General features: G+C 40.7%; 1 protein-coding gene across 4 annotated transcripts in view; it reads left to right on the top strand.

Annotated features, from left to right (window-relative positions):
• FAM189A2 (family with sequence similarity 189 member A2) overlaps positions 1-20,834 on the top strand; it is a 73,355-nt gene that overhangs the window by 47,610 nt on the left and 4,911 nt on the right. For all 4 annotated transcript variants that reach the window (XM_030810058.1, XM_030810055.1, XM_030810052.1 and 1 more), the window contains 7 exons: positions 4,749-4,859; positions 9,073-9,201; positions 10,688-10,795; positions 10,929-11,062; positions 16,948-17,077; positions 17,261-17,339; positions 19,089-19,241. In XM_030810058.1, coding sequence (XP_030665918.1) covers positions 4,749-4,859; positions 9,073-9,201; positions 10,688-10,795; positions 10,929-11,062; positions 16,948-17,077; positions 17,261-17,339; positions 19,089-19,241 — 844 coding nt within the window. The remainder of the gene's footprint in view (positions 1-4,748; positions 4,860-9,072; positions 9,202-10,687; positions 10,796-10,928; positions 11,063-16,947; positions 17,078-17,260; positions 17,340-19,088; positions 19,242-20,834) is intronic.

Raw genomic sequence — 20,834 nt, 5'->3', positions numbered from 1 at the left:
TGTCAGATGAATAGTTTGTAAGCGTTTTCTCTCATTCTACAGGTTGTCTCTTCACTCTGTTGGTTGTTTCTTTTGCTGCACAGGAGCTTTTTAGTTTAATGTAGTCTCATTTGTCTATTTTGCTTTCGTTGCCTGTGCTTTTGAAGTCTTAGCCATAAAATCTTTGCCTAGACCAGTGTTCTAGGGTATTTTCCCTATGTTTTCTTCCAGCAGTTTCCTAGTTTCAGGTTTTATGTTTAAATCTTTAATCCATTTTGAGTTGATTTTTGTATATGTTGAGAAATAGGGGATCTAGTTTTTTCTTTCTGAATATGATTATTTAGCTTTCCCAGCATCATTTATTGAAGACAGTGTCTTTTCTCCAATGTATATTCTTGGTGCCTCTGTTAAAACTCAGTTGGCTGTAATATTTGGATTTATTTCTGGGTTTTCTATTCTGTTCCATTAGTCTACATTTTTAAAATTTTAATTTAACTTAATTTATTTATTTTGAGACAGGTTGTTGGCCTGTCACCCATGCTGAAGTTCAGTGGCATGAACATAGCTCACTATAGCCTTGATTTCCCAGGCTCAAGCAATACTCCCACTTCAGCCTCCCAAGTAGCTGGGACTACAGGTGCACCCCACTACACCTGGCTAATTAAACAATTTTTTTTTTTAGAGACAAGTTCTCACTATGTTGCCAAGGCTGATCTTGAAGTCCTGGGCTTGAGTGGTCCTCCCACCTCAGCATCCTAAGGTGCTGGGATTACAGGTGTGAGCCATCACACCTAGTCTATATATTTGTTTTGATAGCAGTACCATGCTGTTTTGGTTATTATAACCTTATAGTATGTTTTCAAGTCAGGTAATGTGATGCCTCCAGCTTTTCTCAGGATTGCTTTGGCTCTTTGGACTCTTTTTTTGATTTCATATGAATTTTAAGATTTTTTTTCTATTTCTATGAAAAATGTCATTGGTATTTAGATAGGGATTGCAGTGAATCTTTAGATTGCTCTGGGGAATATGCTCATTTTGACAATATTAATTTTTCCAATTCATGAACATGGGATGTATTTTTATTTGTTTTTATCTTTCATCAGTGTTTAGTTTTCTTTCTAGAGGTCTTTTACCTCCTTGGTTAAATTTATTCCTAGGTGTTTTATATATTGATATTATATATAGATATATATATACACACACACATATATACATATATACATATATATACACATACTATATATATATTTGTAGCTATTGTAAATGGGATTGCCTTCTTGATTTCTTTCTCAGCTCATTTGTTATTGGTGTATATAAATGCTATTGATTTTCTAAATGTTGATTTTGTCCTGAAACTTCACTGAATTTACTTATGAGATTTAAGAGTCTTTTAGGGGAGTCTTTAGATTTTTCTAGCTGTAAGATTATGTCATCTGCAAAGAGGAACAATTTGATTTCCTCTTCATTAATTTGGATGCCTTTTATTTCTTTCTCTTTCCTGATTGCTCTGGGTAGGACTTCCAGTACTATGTTGAATAGAAGTAGTAAAAGTGGGCATCCTTGTCTTGTTCCAGTTCTTAGAGGAAAGGCTTTCAGCTTTTCCTGAATTCAATGTGGTGTTAGCTGTGGGTTTTTCATTTATGGTCTTTATTATGTTGAGGTATGTTTCTTCTATGCCTAGTCTGTTGAAGGGATGTTAAATTTGATGATCATGTGCTTTTTTTCCTTCATTCTCATGATGTGATGTATCACATTTATTGATTTGGGTTTGTTGAACGCATGAATGGGATATTCCACTTGATCATGATGTATATCTTTTTGATGTGCTGTTGGATTCAGTTTGCTTGCATTTTATTGAGCATTTTTGTGTCTATGTTCATCAGGGACATTGGGTATTTTCTTTGTTTGTTGTGTCCTTGTCTGGTGTTGGTATTAGGATAATGCTAGCTTTGTAAATGTGTTAGGGATAATTCCCTCTCCTTCAATTTGTTGGAATAGCTTGAGGAGAATTGGTGTTAGTTCTTCTTTATAAGTTTGGTAGAATTTGGCAGTGGCTTCATAAATTATTTGCAGTTCTTCTGCATGGGAGATTTACATTTAATTTTTAAGAAATTGACAATTTTTTTTTTAAATTATACTTTAAGTTCCAGGATACATGTGTAGAACATGCAGGTTTGTTACATAGGTATACACATGCCATGGTGGTTTGCTGCACCCATCAACCCTCATCTACATTAGGTAGTTCTCCTAATGCTATCCTTCCCTTATGCCCCCGCCTCCAGCAGGCCCTGGTGTGTGAAGTTTCCCTCCCTGTGTCCATGTGTTCTCATTGCTCAACTCCCACTTATGAGTGAGAACATGCGGTGTTTGGTTTTTCTGTTCCTGTGTTAGTTTGCTGAGAATGATGATTTCCAGCTTCATCCATGTCCCTGCAAAGGACATGAACTCATCCTTTTTTATGGCTGCATAGTATTCCATGGTGTATATGTGCCACGTTTTCTTTATCCAGTCTGTCATTGATAGGTATTTGGGTTGGTTCCAAGTCTTTGGTATTGTGAATAGTGCCACAATAAACATACATGTGCATGTGTCTTTATAGTAGAATGATTTATAATCCTTTGGGTATATACACAGTAATGGGATTGCTGGGTCAAATGGAATTTCTGGTTCTAGATCCTTGAGGAATCACCACACTGTCTTCCACAATGGTCGAACTAGTTTACACTCCCACCAACAGTGTTAAAGTGTTCCTATTTCTCCACATCCTCTCCAGCACCTGTTGTTTCCTGACTTTTTAATGATTGCCATTCTAACTGGCATGAGATGGTATCTCATTGTGGTTTTGATTTGCATTTCTCTAATGACCAGTGATGATGAGCTTTTTTTTTCATATGTCAAACGGTTTTCTAAAGTGGTTGTGCCATCTTATACTTGCATAAGCAGTGTCTGAGAGTCCAAGTGTTCCTACTCCTCACCAACACTTGGTTTTGTCAGTCTTTTACATTTTAACCATTCTAGTTGGTGTGAAGTCGTATCTCGTGGTTTTTACTTTGCACTTGTGACAACTAATTACGTTGAACACCTTTTCATGTGCTTATTGGCTATTCTTATATTTTTTATGTGTCTGTATGAAATGTCTATTTAAGTCTTTTGCCCCAATTTTTAATTGGGTTGCTTGTCTCTTTATTATTGATTTGAGGAGTTACTTGTATGTTCTGGACACAAGTTGTTTGTTCAATATATGCATGAAAATAGTTTCTACCAGTCTGTAGCTTCCCTACTATTGATTTTCCTAACTGTGTCCTTCAGTGGGCTGGCTTTAAGATTTTAGTGAAGACATTTTGGGTTCAGTGTTAGGAGTAATGGGCCCTCACCCATTTTATAGTTGATAATATTAATTTTTATTGGCGTGCTGATGGGCATTATAACCACACTTTCTTTTCAAGGCATTGTATATTGTCTTAAAATTTCCAAAGGAAAACTCAAGAGTTTTCCATAGTAACAGTGATTATGTTGTTGGATATGAGGATTACAGATATATTAGATCTCTTTGAGTAACAACTGCTAGTGTGTAATAGAAGCCCATGTGGGAAGGTCAAGCCCTGTCCTTTGCCAATTATATATTCTCCTTTTCCAAGAAACTGTGGCATAATCATAAATGATACAGTGCAAGAGGGGACATATTCTATATGCTGCTCAAGTCAAGTCCAGTAGACATTGGGGAATCCAGCCTGGGAAACAGTAACAACAGCATCTTCCATTAGTATTTTCCCCAAGATCTGATGACAGGCTGCATCCAAATTAACAATAAAAGGAAAGAAGCCAAACTTCTCTTGGAGAGAAGAAGGAATTCCCCCTAGGTAAAGTGGCATCATGTGATATTAAACATTGACTCATAAAATGGGTCTCTGGAAATGCTTTCAAGCTTGACTTGGAATAACAATAGTTAAAGAACAAGGTTTCTCCCTTAGAGTTCATATGTGAACTTATTTACCAGCCAACTCTGACATATCAGCTACCTGAATTGACGCTTAGTTCTAACACTGATAATTGTTACCTCTAATCTTTTATATTTGCTTTTATATTTGCAATAAGATTTTGATTTTCTTAATAATCATGGCTCTCAAGTTGAAGAGCCTACATAGTCTAACTTGTACTAAGTAAATACTGGCTTCTCAGTTGACTACTATCAATTTTTTAATTATTTGGAGTAATATTTGTAATAATTAACTTTAGAGAAAAGCACATGGAAAATCTTTGTGTGCGTATTTATTTAGTACCTAAAGTGTTTAGAACTGAAAAAAAGATCCATTTTTATGTCCATTTGCATACTGTGATTTCTGGATAGTAAAGGCTCTGAGCTCCTTGATGTCCCTGGGTTTCACTTATATTCCAGAGTTCTCCATTTGTTTATTTGCTGCCGATCCCACAAAACTAAAGGAAAAAAAATAAGAGTGGCTCAAGGAGGAAATAGCTAGGGCTTAGTGTAATGTGTGGATGAAAGATAAGGGAGTAAGAATTATTTTCAAAGAGGAAAAAAATAAGGACTTGAGGTTATTGAGAAGACTTAAGAGTCAGTGGCATCTCTCAGCACAATTTTAAGAAGTCTAAAATGTGAAAAAAAAGTTTGTATATTAAAAACACGGTTCTGATCTTTTTTTAAAAAAAAAGTTCTCTTGGAAGAGAATATGAGTTTTTAAAATCAGGTAAAACTCTGTCTGAATTTAGGTGTTATCTTTTACTAATTGTCCATTCTCTTGCCATTTCAGGTAAACCTCTTTGTGCTGCTCTCTGTGGTTTGTGTCCTCTTGAATCTAGCTGGATTTATCCTAGGCTGCCAAGGGGCCCAGTTTGTGTCCAGCGTGCCCAGGTGTGATCTGGTAAGCAGTCCTAAAAATCACTGTGCATCTAGGCAGACCCTGGCTTGTCAGGTGTTCCTGGCGAGACTTGCAACATTCAGCATCAGGCAACTGTCCTGAAGTGAAACCTGAAATAGGTAAAAGGAAGTGGGAAAACAAAACAAAGAGCTGCCTGCTGATTATTTCACCCAAGTTGTCGATTACTTTTTCCAAAGCAGGGACCAGCCAGCAAAACACCGGAACCATAGTGATATAATGCATCCTTAGTGAATGGATGGATCAGGTGTCCACAGTCAATCAGTCACTGACTTTCCTCATCTAAAGAGAAAAAAAATGGATATTGCCAGAATACAGGCCAACAGTCTTTTATCTGAAACCTTTGGAGGCCAGGTGTGTGCCAGTATTTAGAGTTTGTCCAATTTTAGAAGATTAAATATTTTGCATATACTATTTATTATGTAGCATGCCAGTGGAGTCTGGGACAGCAGGCTGTTATCATGACTTCTGGTTTTCAGAGCTTTTTGGATTTCAGCATTGTGAGTAAGAGGTTGTGGACTTGTACCATCTCTGAACTTAAAAGAAAAAAAATTTTATTGTGGTAAAATACACATAGCATGAAATTTACTATCTTAACCATTTTTAAGTCTACAGTTCAGTAGAGGTAAGTATATTCACATTGCTGACAACCAGTCTCTAGAACTCTTTTCATTTTGTAAAACTGAAAGCCTATGCGTATTAAACAACAACAGCTCCCCATCCTCCAACCCCTGGCAATCACCATTTCACATTCCCTTTCTATGAATTTGAGTACCCTAGGTACCTCATACAAGTAGGATAATATGCTGTTTGTCTTTTTGTGACTGGATTATTTCGCTTAGCATCATCTCCTCAAGGTTCATCATGTTGTAGCATGTGTTAGAATTCCCTTCCTTTTTAAGACTATATAATATTCCATTGTATGTACATGATACCTTTTGTTTCTCCATTTATCTGTGATGGATATTTAGGTTGGCCCCCACTCTTGGTTATTGTGAATAACATTGCAACGAACATGGGCATGCAAATATGTCTCTGAGATGCTGGTTTTAATTCTTTTGGATGTATAACCAGAAGTGATCATTTGGTAATTCTATTTTAAATTTTTTGAGGAAACTTTGTATGGTTTTTCATAGCAACTGTACCATCTAATATTTCCACCAACAGTGCACATGGGTTCCAATTTCTGCACATCTTCACTGACACTTGTTATTTTCTGCTTTTTTTTTTAAGTGGCCATTCTAACGGGTATAAGGTGATACCTCATTTGGTTTTGATTTGCATTTTCCTTATGATTAGTGATGTTGATAGTCTCTTCATATACCTGCTGGCTATTTGTATGTCTTCATTAAAGGAAGAATGTCTATACAAGTCTTTTGCACGTTTTAAAATTGAGTTATTTGTTTTTTTGTTATTGAGTTGTAGAAGTTCTTTATATATTCTGTATATCAGAATATATATACCACAAAACCAACACCGTGATTATTTCTGATGTTATAATTATAAAAGTTTGCGCAAGCCATGCAAAGTATAAGGCAGAACTTAAATATCATTTGAATTCCCACTATCCCTGGATAACAATTTGGCCATGTGTTAAGCATCTCTTTATGCACAAAAACGGACATAATCAACAGGATCATGTTGTAAGTGTTTTCCTTTGGGGAAATTATTGACAAATGAAACCTTTTTGGGCAAGGGGTTGCTCTTCTCTTCTCTTTCCCACTCTGCCCGTATCTGTCACCCCAAATCCTTAGTAACAGGCTGGGGAATTATATTTCATAATGTTTTCATGGTCATGTAATCTTACATAAATATGTATGGAGTGGGGTTGTACATGATTTTTTTGAAATGGGTTATATTGTATGTACTTCCCTGCATCCTGTTTTTATCACTTAAAGATGTATCACTTAGAGATAGATTAAATACAGACTGACACCCTTAATTTCTTTTACCAAGTTAGTTCCTTATTTTGTTATTGCCTGTCGTGGCTTGGGTTTTGACCGATAGACACAGTGCTGCCATTAATATCATTCTGTATATCCTCGGGGAGATTTTAGTCCTAAGCGGAGTAGGTTCCCAGGACAAGGAATTGTTCTCAGCAGTATCTTTTCTCCTGCTTATCTCACTTATTATTACCAAATTCAGCCATTTTATTGTTCTATCCATTGTTTTTAAATTGGGGTAAAAGTTACAGTGAAAAACACAAATCTTAAGTGTGCAGTTCATTATAAGTTTTGACCAATGTATACATTCATTTTGACAAATGTATACACTCATGTTGTACTCCAAACAATTTCTATACTCCAAACAAAATATTGCTTGTTGTACTCCAAACAAAATATTGCTTGTTGTACTCCAGACAAAATATTGTTTGTTGTACTCCAGACAAAATATTGTTTGTTGTACTCCAAACAATATTTCTATCACCCTAAAAAGTTCTTTAGTGTCTCTTTTCAGGCAGTCTCTACTCTCTCATAGGCAACCTCTGTTCCTGTTTCTTTCACCATTAGGTTAGCTTTGCCTGTCCTTGAGCTTCATATAGATGGAGTCACGTGGTTTGAAAATTTTTGTGTCTGGCTTATTTTGCTCAGTGTAATGTTCTTGAAATTCATTCATATTTTTATATTTTATCTGTTGTTTGTTCCTTTTTTCAGGACACTATTTCATCTTATAAAAATACTAGAATTTGTTTTTTGTTGTTTTATTCTCCTGTTGATGGACATTTAGGTTGTTTCCAGTTTGGGGGTATTATGAACAAAGCTGCTGTGTGCATTATTGTTTTGGGGAGGTAGTTTTCATTTCTCTTGAGTGAATACCTAGGCATGGAGTTGCTGGATCATGTGGTGCTAAAGAGTTTTCCAAAGTGGTTGGGGAAGTGAGTATTTTTAATTTAAAATGGATAGTCAGTTCCTTCCTTAAAGGGCTTAAACTCACTAGTGACTGGTGAGTTTCTACCACTGACTCTCCACATCTCCACCAGCAAAGAGAGTTTCTCTCTTTTTAAAGTTTTGCTAGTCTGATGAGGCCAAAGTGAGAGCTTGCTGTCACTTTAATTTGTTGTTCCCTGAGTGCTTAAGATGGCATCATCATTTTTTAAAAAGCTCTCCAGAAAATTCAAATGTACAGGTAGGGTTAAGAATGCTACTATTGAAAGGCTACAGGGGGAAGACAAAGATCTGACCTCTTCAGGCAATAGCACCAAGAATGCAGGGTGGATGTTCATTATTTAGGATCAGGGAGACTTCTACAGATTTGTTTGTGGATAGGCTAAAGTGACTGATGAGAAGTGAGAATAAGTTTTTAGAAATATTGGGCAGAGATGGGATTAAGAATGGAGGTGAAGGTATTAGATTCTGCAAGGATCAGAAATAGGGGAGCAGGAACGCACGGTGCACAGTTGCCTGGAATCATTTTGCACAGAGTCTGAGGGCTTCTTTGTATCCAGTGGAAAAATTAATTGGTATTCATGATCATTTGTATAATGAGTAAACTTTCAAATAGGTTTGTTTAAAGGGATTAAATTTCACCCATCTGGAAAATTTTGCTATCCAGACTGGCTCACTCGAGAGGTTCCAGGTAGCTGAAGTTTCTGAAGAGCTCGACGTCCATGTTACATGGATAAAGCACTCACGTGTGTGCAGCCCACATAGGCCTGGTTTCCCACTTAACTAAACACTTTGTATCAAGAATGGACTTGTTTGGGAAGGGAGTACTTTGTAAGATGATGCCTAGTATTGTCTGAGCGAGATAGAGCTTTCAGGTTAAGATCTTGAGGCTTGCACCAAGTGCAAAAAATGAAAATCAGAGTGCATCGTGTTGGAAAAAAAAAAAAGTGAGTTTGGTTCCTTTTGGGGAAGAGTGGGACTCATGTACACGAGCAGAATGGAGGCTGATACTTTATCTCATTTAGCTGCTTATTTGTTAGTACTAAATGGGATTAGTATGAGAATAGGAAGTTCTCAGCTGGAGACTTTAAAGGAGAAAGGAGGAATATTAAAATTCCCTTTGTTTTGTGAAAGCCACTGAAATTTAGGTTTTGGTCGTTACCATGCCATACCCTAGCCCTTCCTGACCGATAGAGGCATTGCCTGACACAGAACCCTGCCGTAATCTCATTCTACGGGATTGGTGCTCCATGGTGGAGCCCGGGTATTTTTTCTTAATAATTAAAGTATTTTTCTACCTTTCCTCCCTTAAGGTGGACTTAGGCGAAGGCAAGATTTGCTTCTGTTGTGAAGAATTTCAACCAGCCAAGTGCACAGACAAAGAAAATGCCTTGAAACTCTTTCCAGTTCAGCCCTGTAGTGCTGTTCACCTTCTACTTAAGGTACCTCAAACAATTCCCGCCCCCACGGTAAATACACCACGGAGCCCCCAAAGAAGGCAAACTTACTTGAAATATTCCTGTTCTATTACCTCCCTCAAACAATTAAGCTGCTGAAAGCACAGGTGAGTGACCCCAGAGACAGAACTGAATGCAGAAAGAACCACAGATTATTGTGTGTGTTAAATTATGTATGGATAGCTTTCTTTGTGTTGAAGAACTGTAAGACAGTAAAAAATGGAAAGGAGCCTGACTATATATATGTATATGTATACACATACACACATATGCATATGTACGTATGTATACCTACACACATATATACGGTGTAGCTTTTAGCAAAACCTTTAAGTCGCACACTCATGTGTCATTGTTCTGATGCTCATTTGTTTGCTTATGTGGGTCATATGGGCCACTGAGTACTACCAGTCTGCAGCACGTAGACTAAGGAGAGAGACTGGCCAGAAAATGTGGGGGAATTGAAGCACCTTAGCTCTTATTTAATAAGCAACAACTATAATAAGCAAAAGAGATTAGACAAACAGATGATCCCAGTTGAAGAGAAATACAAAATTAGCCTTCATCAGGGAGTTGGATAAAAATTGTGCCCTGACTTAAGGAACATTAGTTCAGTGAGTGACAAAATCAGCTGGTGAACCCTGAGGTATTGCTTTTGGAGAGTCCACTTCTGCCGGCTTTCTTTAGATATTTGTTTTGGGTTTCATTTTGGTGAGGGGGAGGAATCTCCAAGGAAAGAGAGAACTATTCCAAGCTACCAGCTCTGAGTTGTGTGGGATGTGGAAATGGCCTGCTTTCCATGGCTTCTGCATTTTTGGTAGCTGAGTCACCCCCAAACTTTCTGAGCCAGGACTTAGCTTGGGGAAAGCCCCACTAAAGGAGCCAGGACTGTACCAACAGAAGCATTTGGAATGGCCTTTGCTATTTTGAGATGTGTGTTTAGTGGAGAGAAATCCTACTTACACTCTGGCTAGGCTAGCCCCTGCAGCGTCCTCGTCGTGTGCATGGGGCAGTGCAGCCAATTGCTCTTGAAATAGAATTAGTGGCCACAAATTAAGCAGTGTGCTGTGCTGGTGGGAGGCTGTGGGAGGGAAGAGGCTGGGAATTGCTATCCCTGGGGAAATCAGCCTCAGAAGAGAAGCTCACTGCTCTCCTGGAAGGAATGTTTCCCGACAGTATTCTGATGCTTGCAAAAAGAAATGCTGTCATACTAGGTTGTTCTGTGACAGGAAGCTTCTAAGATAAGTTTTTGGAATTAAGAAGTACGCATTATTGCATGAGGGTCATAATAATAGCCAGCATTTGTTTGGGCACTTTCCATGAGCCAAACACCATCTAAGTCCTTTACGTGCATCCTCTCCTGAGAATTGTCTTATGGAGGCAGTGTTATTATTATTTTAAAGATTTTCTACATTGTATTCTGGTGACGTGTGTTGAAGTACTTAGTGGTGCCATTGTTTCCTTGCCCCAGAAAGTCCTCTTTGCCCTGTGTGCCTTGAATGCCCTGACCACCACCGTCTGCTTGGTGGCCGCTGCCCTCCGCTACCTCCAGATATTCGCAACCAGGAGATCCTGCATCGTAAGTCTATGCAAGGGCATCATGGCCATGTTTCCGCTGAGCCAACCCATGGACCCCTTTGTGTCATCCACTGCCTCTCTCCCCGTGCCTTTGTAATGAAGGCTGTTGACTAACCGAGCTGCTGTCTAATCAGGATGAATCCCAGATTTCTGCTGAAGAAGTGGAGGATCATGGACGCATCCCGGACCCTGATGATTTTGTGCCGCCTGTGCCTCCCCCTTCCTATTTTGCCACATTTTACTCGTGCACACCCCGGATGAACCGCAGGTATTGCTCCTGAGTTCCCCTGCAGTCTGAGTGGGGTGCTGTGGGTTCTGAAGACTGAAATGTCTCCAGAACTCACAGCATGAGATCTCACTTTTCTTTGAAAAAGAAAAAGAAAAATTTTTCCTGACTTGAGGAACATTAGCCCAATGAGGGACAAAAGCAGCTAGTGAACCCTGTGGTATGGCTTTTAGAGAGTCCACCTCTGCCAGCCTTCTTTAGAAAAATGAAAAACAATTGTGCTGTTTTTCAGGGGTTTCTATTCTCTCTCTGTCTCTCTCACTCTGTTTTCTGTCTTACTTTCTCTGTCTCTTTTTGTCTGATAAAACAGATGAATCCAAAGAAAAGTTAAACTTTCACCTAAAGGTAGACATTTTCAATTTCAATTAGCTTTCTAAGGGAAACTGACACCCAGGGAGATAACAGCTGTAATTTGACATGATTGAGAATCCCTGTTGACTTGGAAACACTCCCAGTTAGGCCAAATCGATGTTTCATTGTAATACCATCAGCAGGTCTCAACAATCATGAAATTCTTCCTAGCCATTAAAAAGAGATTAATTATTAATTGCCTCTCCCTGGTCTAGAAAAAGTAGATACCATACCTATTTTCCTTTTCAAATTTCAAACTCAAAATTTTGACCTTCTTAAATATCAAGGATTTTTATTCATACATTGAAATGCCGCATACATATGTCTGATTGTTAGCAACTTCTAGAATCAAACCTTTTTTTAAAGAATGACTTCATTTAGGCCTGGCGCAGTGGCTCACACCTGTAATCCCAGCACTTTGGGAGGCCGAGGCAGGCAGATCATGAGGTCAGGAGATCAAGACCATCCTGGCTAACCCCTGTCTCTACTAAAAATACAAAAAAATTAGCTGGGCATGGTAGCGGGCGCCTGTAGTCCCAGCTACTTGGGATGCTGAGGCAGGAGAATGGCGTGAACCTGGGAGGCGGAGCTTGCAGTGAGCTTAGATCACACCACTGAACTCCAGCCTGGGCGAGAGCGAGACTCCATCTCAAAAAAAAAAAAAAAAAAAAGAATGACTTCATTTATTCATTCAACAAACATGGAATCCTCTGTGCTGGGTTATTGGAATTCAAAATGAGCTAGACCTGCTTCCTCCTCTACCATTAAGGAGCTCACAGTCTAGGTTATTAAAATGTGTGTTGGAAGGATCACAGTAATATTCAAAAGAGGGACTTTGGGTGCACAGAGAAGGTCCACCTAACCCAGAGTGGCAAGGCAGTCAGAGATGGCTTCCTGGAAGAAGTGACCTTAAGCTGAGTTTAAAGGATAAGCAAACATCTGTTGAACTTTCTGAAAGAGAATCTCTTAATTCCACAGAAATACTAGTGTCTTTAGCTTCATATTCAGAAGGCCAGAAATTTCTATTTTTTAATCCCTGTAGTACATGTAGAGACTTATCAAACTAACTTGGTGCTGAGCTTGAGGTTTTTAGAGAAGTATTTTCTAATGTCCAGGGTGACAGTATGTGACTTTGAGATAGGTCACCAGTGGGGCTGCCACCCAGACACTGTTAGTGTTCTTTTCAGTGGCTTAGCTGCTGACTCGTCCCTCAGTTATACCTGAACCCTACCTCTATACCCTCCCCAGCTCACTTGCCCAGGCAGGGGCAGAGATGACTGCAAAGCTGGAGGGGGTGTCAGCTGGGTGACAGGTGGCCTGGGCTAGGCCTGTGGGACAGCTTGGCCTCTCTGGTGTTCAGGGAGTGGCCTCTACTGGAATTTCAAAGCCTCAGGGACTGGGATGGCTTCCTTAACCTTTCAGGAAATGAGCCAAGAATGACAGAGGCTGAAGAGATATGGCAGCAAAACACATGTTCTTTCTGTACCTGAGGACACATTTGCGAAAATCTTAGCGCCGTCTCAGGCTGTCTGTAGAGGGTACATTGGAGGACAGTAAAAATGACTGATATTTCATGGTGGGGATGAGAAATACCTTCTCCAATAAGAAGAATTCTTTGACACTGAGGTTGCGGATGAGCACTCTGTTGACCTAGGAGGAGGCAACAGACAGATTTAGTTTCTGCAGTGGCAGAAAGGAAAAGTGACTCATGCGGGTTTAGGAGCCGAGCCATCCAGCAATGTGCTCTGAGCACTCCCAACCTTCCTGTCTCCTCGCTTTCCTTTCTCTTCTCTGCTTCACCATAATAATGCTCATCACTGAAGATATTTCCACTCTTTAAGATCTAGGTGCATCCTCGGATTTGTCTCTCTGAGTCCTGAGACAGCCTCTGGCCAAATCCAGGTTGGAAGAAAACAGACAAGCTTCTCATTAAGGGCTTTATCATTCAAAACTTTCTAGAAAGAAGGCCAAAGGAGGGAGTTAAAGCAAAACAGTCTTGTGAGAAAGAAGACATTGCCCAGTCTAAAATATGTGCCTAGAGCCCTATAATCATATTGCCACTGGGCAAACAGCTTTATTTTTGGAAATTTTACCAATATCAGAGTGCAGTCCACTTTCCTTTTCAAAAGGGTTGAATTTATTCACATTTAGATACCTGTCCTATCAAAAATATTTTACAATGTGACCAACTTTTCTAGATTCACAGTATAAATCAACTTTATAGACACTCATGGTTTAACCTCAGTTGGTAATTTTCTTTCTTATAAGCAGGCAGGCAAGAATATTCATGATTGTTACTATGTCTACGACCAGTTTTATCCAGTTTTCACACAACAGAGGCTCGCCATTTCCTGTAAAGTATTATGACCTCTCAGAAGAGGTTTATTTAACTTCTATAAATACAACCACTTCATGCATTGGTATCTCCTTGAGAAAAGGCTTCTCGAGTTACTGTCATAAACGGAAGTCTGATTGCAGTTGAGATTTCTGTCCAAAGATGGGTTCGCTACTTTGTGAATTGATTTGTAATACAGGAAGGGGCCGTGCAGCCCACCCCACCTCCACTACTCCAGGGTGTCTCTGTTCTCAGAAGTTGGCTTGAGCCAGGAATCAAGGAGTCTCCAACCTATTTCTTGAACATGGATCTGGCTTTTACTCTGGGAATGTAGCCTATTAAAGAAAACCGAAGACTGAGGGGGTCGTGGGCATTGACGTGGTTGACATGGGCATTTCTTAAAGCAGAGCCCCCCCAAACCCCACTCATTTCCTTTCCTAAGAATTTCCAAACCCAAACTCAAGTGGAGCTGGGCGATGCTTGGGGTTGAGTCAGTGCTCAGCTATAGAGGGTTGGGGGAGGGCCCTTCCCTCTCTCCCCCCTCCGCGGGCAGCAACCCTGTACCCAGTCACAGAGTACAGTTTTCCAGTACAGGAGGAGGAGGATTCTCTGGTCAACGGTGTATTTGCTGCTGCATTCCCCCTGAGTGAGTCTTCAGGGCCTGTTTGTAGCCTGAAAGCAGAACATGCTTAGAATTTCCATCTTCAGTGCTCCTGAGCCTGCACCAGTGAAGGCTTCCTGGGGACTTGGTGATGAACTCGAAAGAGCCCAGGCTCTAGAGTCTCTGCAGAGGGTGACCCAGGATGAGTCTCTCACCATTTCTGAGCCTCAGTTTCCTCATTCACCTTCATTGTCATGTGGCTGCAGGGAGTATTGTTGTGAGATAATGGACATAAGAAGCTTTCTGAAAAGAAGCAAGACCCTCATTCTTAATAAAAATTTGATCAACTTTCCCAGTAGAACAGGGCTTTAATTTCAGTCACAATTATCCACTTCCTTTTGCAATGGTGCTCAATCTTGGTGGTGCGTTAGAATCCCCTAGGAGCACTGACAACGGGCAGATTCCTGGGCCCCACCATAGGCAACGAGAGCAGAATTTCTAAAAGTGAGGCTTGGGCCATCTAGAGTTTCAGAACCTCCCAAGGTGATTCTACCTACCTTGCCAGGACTGAGAGCCATGGGGATCTGGGGAAAGAAACAGTAGTAAAACAAACAAACAAACAAAAAAAACCAACCTGCCAGTATGTAGCAGACCCATTTCCCTCCAGGGACCCTTGTTAATACAAATGAGGTAAAATAAGAAATTGCTTAATAGGAAAGGAACTTCCCTTCTATGTCAACTCTAGCAGCATCTTCCTTCAAAGTGAGGCTTTTATGGGCATTATCAAAACTACCATAGAAGCTGTTTATTCTGTGGTCAACTTGGATAAAGTATGCCCCCTCTTTCCCCAGTTGTTCTTCTGGAAAAAATTCTGCAATAGTTTAGGATCTAAAACAGAGCCTGTTACTCTGACCTCTTGGCCCTCAGCAAGCCCTCTCCTCTCTCCGGACACATAACAAACAGGCAACGGGGATAGAAACTTTCCAGGCAGGGGACACAGCAGCGAAGAACTACAGGTGTCATTTGTTGGAGAGGAAAAGTCAAGTGTTTATAAGTGCCAGGAAGGTGGCTCATGGGGGTTATGCTCATTAAAGATGGAAGGCTGGCCCTCTGGAGAGGATAGAAGTCCAAAGGTCTCATTGATGAAAGCAAATTGCACTGTTCATTTGCCAGGAAAGAATCTTCACTCTTAGATCCAGGAAGGGTCTGGCTTCTCAGAGTCACTCAGCATTTATAGTTCTTAAACAGTTTAAGTGGAATAGGGGAGTTGGAATGAAGCCCGTTGGCAAGTCCTGCTGTAAGGGGGAGAATCTCTCTTTCATAATAACTTTGCCAGGACCCCTCCCCCACGAAGGGACCCTTTGTGCTAGTGCGTCGCTTCCAACTGGAGGCTTGATGTGTTGCATGCAAACATCTCCACTTCAGGCATTAGCTCATCACCTTCTGCCTTCCCCTTCAGGTCAAGCAAGGGATGAGAGCCTCGCTTATGAACAGACAAATATAGAGGAAAACAAGGGAGTGCTTTCTCATCTTTTCATTCAGGTTGCAGAATCTCATTCTTCTCAGTCCCAGAATTCCAGAAGTTTTATTGTTAGGAAGAAAGAAGATGATATCCTTTTCAAATTTTTTCTTCCACCAATCACATTTTGTATATAACCACAAAGAATAAAATGAAACAACTATAAATTCAGAGAACACCACTCCCCAAAAGGCAGTGCCTGCAAGCAACTAGCCCCAGAATCTGTTTTCTCATCCATTTCTTTTAGCTTTTTAAAATCCTTTTTTTGTATTTCAAGAACAGACAAACTTTTGCTCTCTGTTTTTTTTTTTTTCTTTCATTCTTTGATACTCCATAGCAGAATACAGGTGTTCTGGCTTTTATATGTATTTTATAAATTATTTTAAAACTTAGGTTCATCATTATCTAGACCATCTGGTACCTTGGGCAGAGATTTGTGGAATTTTCTGTCAACATTGGTGAGAAATCTTGTGGAGGATTTTGCTATTATTTTGAATTTTGCTGTTGACGGTTCTTTACCCACAGGACAAAAACAAGAGCCATGTAGAATGTAAGACATAATTGAATTTTCCTGAGTCCTTAGCTGTTTTTTAAATTGAGGTGAAACTCATATAAAATGAAATTAACCAAAGTATATGATTTGGTAGCATTTAGTGCATTCATATTATTTCATAATCATCATCTTTATCTAGTTCCAAAGCATTTTCAATACTTCAGAGAGACCCCATACCCATCAAACAGTCACTCCCCGTTCCCTTCTCCCCCATCCCCTGGCAGCCACTAATCTGCTCTGTATCTCTATGGATTATTTGCTTTTTGACTGATGGGTTTAAAAGCAATGACGGGGTTGCATTTTATACACTGTCATTTGCTTAAGGAACTCTGGCCACTTCATCGGAGAGCAGCTTCTATTATTCTTCCTCTCCTGGCCAAAGAGACCATGGTATGGAGAGGTGAGTGGTTTTCCCCACTGTTTAGAGCAAAGCCAGTATCCGGGCGTCACTGCAGTCACGTGGCCAGTCTGTAGAACGTGCTTTCTGACGCCGAGTCACTTTTCCTAGGATGGTTGGTCCTGACGTTATTCCCCTGCCACACATCTACGGAGCTCGAATCAAAGGTGTGGAAGTGTTCTGTCCTCTGGATCCCCCACCGCCATATGAAGCTGTGGTGAGCCAGATGGACCAGGAGCAGGTACTGTCTGTCCTGAATCTAAGTACATTGACTGCAAGTGGGAAAGACAGCACCCCCCCACCCCCCCGCCTCCAGAGAACGCAGGGAGACCAGGCCCCACACAACTTTTTAAGGAGTTCACTGGGTCTAATGAGGGGTGAGTTAAACATCAACAAAATAACCCTGTTTTTTCCTGTGATGCAGGGATCTTCATTCCAAATGCCAGAAGGATCAGAAGCTGCTGTGATCCTATTGGATCCGGGCTGCACACAAGTGACTCAAGGTAATACATTGTGACATGATTCAGTAGATTAAAACATGATAAAATAGGCTAGGCAAGGTGGCTTATCTCTGTAATCCCAGCACTTTGGGAGGCCAAGGTGGGAGGATCACATGAGGCCAGGAGTTTGAGGCCAGCCTGGACAACATGGAGAGACCCTATTTCTACAAACGGGAAAAAAAAAAAAAAAAAAGATAGTGATCCTGTCTGGTATTGTGTTAAAGGGCAGGTATTCTTGGAGCAAATAGTTCAAGCTACGCCTTTTTCTCCAGATGCAAAAATACCATCAACTATTAGGACTTACAAATGGGAGAAAATATGTGAACTGATAAAAGATATCCTTAGAATTTTTTATGAACCAGACTATTCTCAGGAACCATGAAATAGGTTACAGAGTTTGATTGGTATTCTTGTGTTTTCTGATCGATGATTTTCTTCCTCCTATTAAAATTAGCTAGACTTTTGGCAGGGGAAAAGAAGTTTCCTCTATTGCAGGGTGATTTGCGGTGAGATTGTGCTGTGTCATTTATAACCTAGGGCCCAGGTCATGCTGCCGGAGCAGCTAGTGAATTCTGGTTTTCAGTACTGCAGTAAGTACTAGAGTCAGTTTACATTTATCCTTGTAATTTAAGGGAACATTGTTATGGCCTTCTCTCTTTGGGGAGGTTTTAAGTGGCCCAGAGAATTGTCCACCAGGACAAAATCACAATGGTAATAAATAATGGATCAACTCCTAGCAATTTTAGATGAAGGTAATTTTTCAGCAGTACTATTTGTAATGTAATACTTTGTATTCTGTTCACCTTGCATCCTAAGTAGAATTATGAAGCAGTGTTCTGTCTCCTAAGTATGTTCATAATTTTTCCATTTGTTATTTTTTAACTTTATTTTTATTTATTTTTTCTGAGACAGAGTTTTGCTCCTTTTGCTCAGGGTGGAGTGCAATGGGATGATCTGAGTTCACTGCAACCTCCACCTCCTGGATTCAAGTGATTCTCCTGCCCCAGCCTCCCGAGTAGCTGGAACTACGGGCACTGCCACCATGCCTAGCTAGTTTTTGTATTTTTAGTGAAGACGGGATTTTGCCATGTTGGCCAGGCAGGTCTCCAACTCCTGACCTCAGGTGATCTGCCCACCTCAGCCTCCCAAAGTGCTGGGATTACAGGCATGAGCCACTGCACCCAGCCAATTTTTCCATTTTTAAAAACAGTTTCCCGAATTACAACTCAGGCTCACAGTTTTATTTTCATGAGCATAAATTATCCAATTCCAGCAGGGTTTTACGGATTTGTTTAGTGGCCGCTTGACTCTCTCTAACTTAGCCTTCCGGGAGTTCTGCAGCCCACAGAGCAGCCACCTCACCTGTGCAGGTATCACCTTCCCCAGAACCAGGCTCATCCTGAGATGTCAGGGTGCTTTTCATTACTGCCCCAGGATGCTTCCCTGGAGAAGACTCTAAGCACCTTTAGGAAAAAAAACCCTGCCATTTTGGCATGGCTCCTTTATTTTGCTCTTGGATTTAAATTTTTCTGTTTGTTTGTTTTAGGTGTGGAGGGGTGGTTTGGAAAGGCAAGTTTTCCCATAGTGCAGTGATATAAAAACTTACTGGGCCAGCAGCCTGAGTAAATGTTATTAACTGCATTACCCTTGCCCTGGCAGGTTTAGGCTCACAGGTGTTTCCTGCCCATTTTGAGGACTGCAGCTGGTGAGATAATTTATGTTTCACCTCTTTTTTTTTTTTTTTTAAATCAGGTGGGGACATTCCTAACATACTTGCAGAAGAAAATGCATCCATGTCAACTCCCAGTTCAACCCTGGTGCGTCCTATGAGAAGCCGGAGAGCCCTCCCACCCCTGAGGACCAGGTCGAAGAGTGACCCTGTGCTCCATCATTCCGAGGAGAGAGGTGATGTCATTCCCCAAGCTCTTCGCAGGGCTCTGTGCTTATTTGCCTAAAGGAGCCAGGTGAAGGCAGGTGGCTCTGGCCAGCTCAAGACCGTGCAGTTTAAGTGGTCATTTGAAGGAACTTATGAAGTCTTGGGAAAGTAAAATACTCTTATGTCCATGTTAGGAATATATATATACCATGTCTTTTAAGGATGGTAGGGTTTTTTTTTAAGTCATTGTCATCAAAAGAATTTGGTTGTACATGATACTATGCTAGGTACTGCATGAAGACAATTATGCACACCTAGTTCTGATTTCTAGATGCTGCAATCCTATGGGAATATGCATTGTCTTAAAAAAAGTCAAAAGGATTTTTGTATACTCCCTCTTTTATAATTTGTTGTATTTTTACTATGTATGAGTAGATGATTGAATTATCGAAATTTGACCTTGTTTTTAGAACTTTGGATAGAGTGAAATACACACACCCACACACTTCACCTCTCTCTGTGTGTTGAGTTTGTGTATAGATGTTATCTGAATAATTAAAAATTAAAATAACACTGAGTTTTTCTGAATATATGAATACCTGAACATCTCTAAATATCTCTTCATCATAGAAAATTATAAAAATAAAGAAACTAAAGGAAGAAAATTAAAACCTCCTGTAACTCCACCAGCACCAGCTTCTTCTTGTGAAGTAGTCTAGCAGAGTTGACCTCTGCTGTTCTAAAACACCTATGCAAATAAAACTTTGATAATCCTCCACCCTGCTCTCTCTAGGGTCCTGTCTTGAGCCCTTGCAGTCTCGGTTCTGCCTCTCTGACAGTGTGTGTTATTTGCCACAGCTCTAGACTGAACCATGTGCGAGCCAGAGAGAACATTCCTCTTGTCTCTACGGCGGCTTCTGAGTGGAGAGGAAGTCCTGCCGCCTGGTACTGAGCATGTCTCTGAAACACAGTGGCCGGGCAGCCTGGCTTCTGATTCCCAAGACCTGCCTTCACTGTGGGTCTCCTACACCCTACCTGGCAAGTTGAGGACTCCAGCCTCAACGGGAACTTAGCTGTTTGCACAACTTAGGGAAATCTTTCCAGAACCCCTTCTCATTCTGCAGACCTGCAGGGGCGAGAACAGCAGCTACTGGAGCCCTCCATTGTGGAAGGCGCCAGGTTGCCTTCAAGTGGAAGAGTGGAGACTCTGACTCTGTCCTCACACATGAGTGTCTTTAGCGAGTGCTTCTGGAAGACTCTTGCTCTCTGTGACGTGCATATGGCTGCCTGAGAGGACAGTCTTGAATCCTGGTTTAGAGCTCCCCACACCTGCCTTTCTCCAGAGGAAAAGGGGTGCTCCCCTTCTTCCACCTGCTCTTTCGCCCCCTGCTTCCTGTCTTCTTTGAATTTCTAAATTGCTGCTTATCAGGCCTTCACAGACTGAAGATGCCAGTGTTGTGTATGCTGAAGGCTGCTGGCTGGCTTCTGGACACATAATGACCAGATCTGAGTTTGCTTCACCCACTTCACAGTGCAGAAGCATTCTGCTGGTCTTTACACCCTTGCTGATGTAGGTAGCTGTGGAAATTAGAGCCTGCAATAGATTTCCCAGGCTCTCTGTT

The sequence above is a fragment of the Nomascus leucogenys genome, chromosome 1a (assembly GCF_006542625.1).
Source record: "Nomascus leucogenys isolate Asia chromosome 1a, Asia_NLE_v1, whole genome shotgun sequence".
Lineage (NCBI taxonomy): Eukaryota > Metazoa > Chordata > Mammalia > Primates > Hylobatidae > Nomascus > Nomascus leucogenys.
The sequence above is the reverse complement of the archived record's forward strand: the minus strand, read 5'-3'. Positions and strand labels throughout refer to the sequence as shown.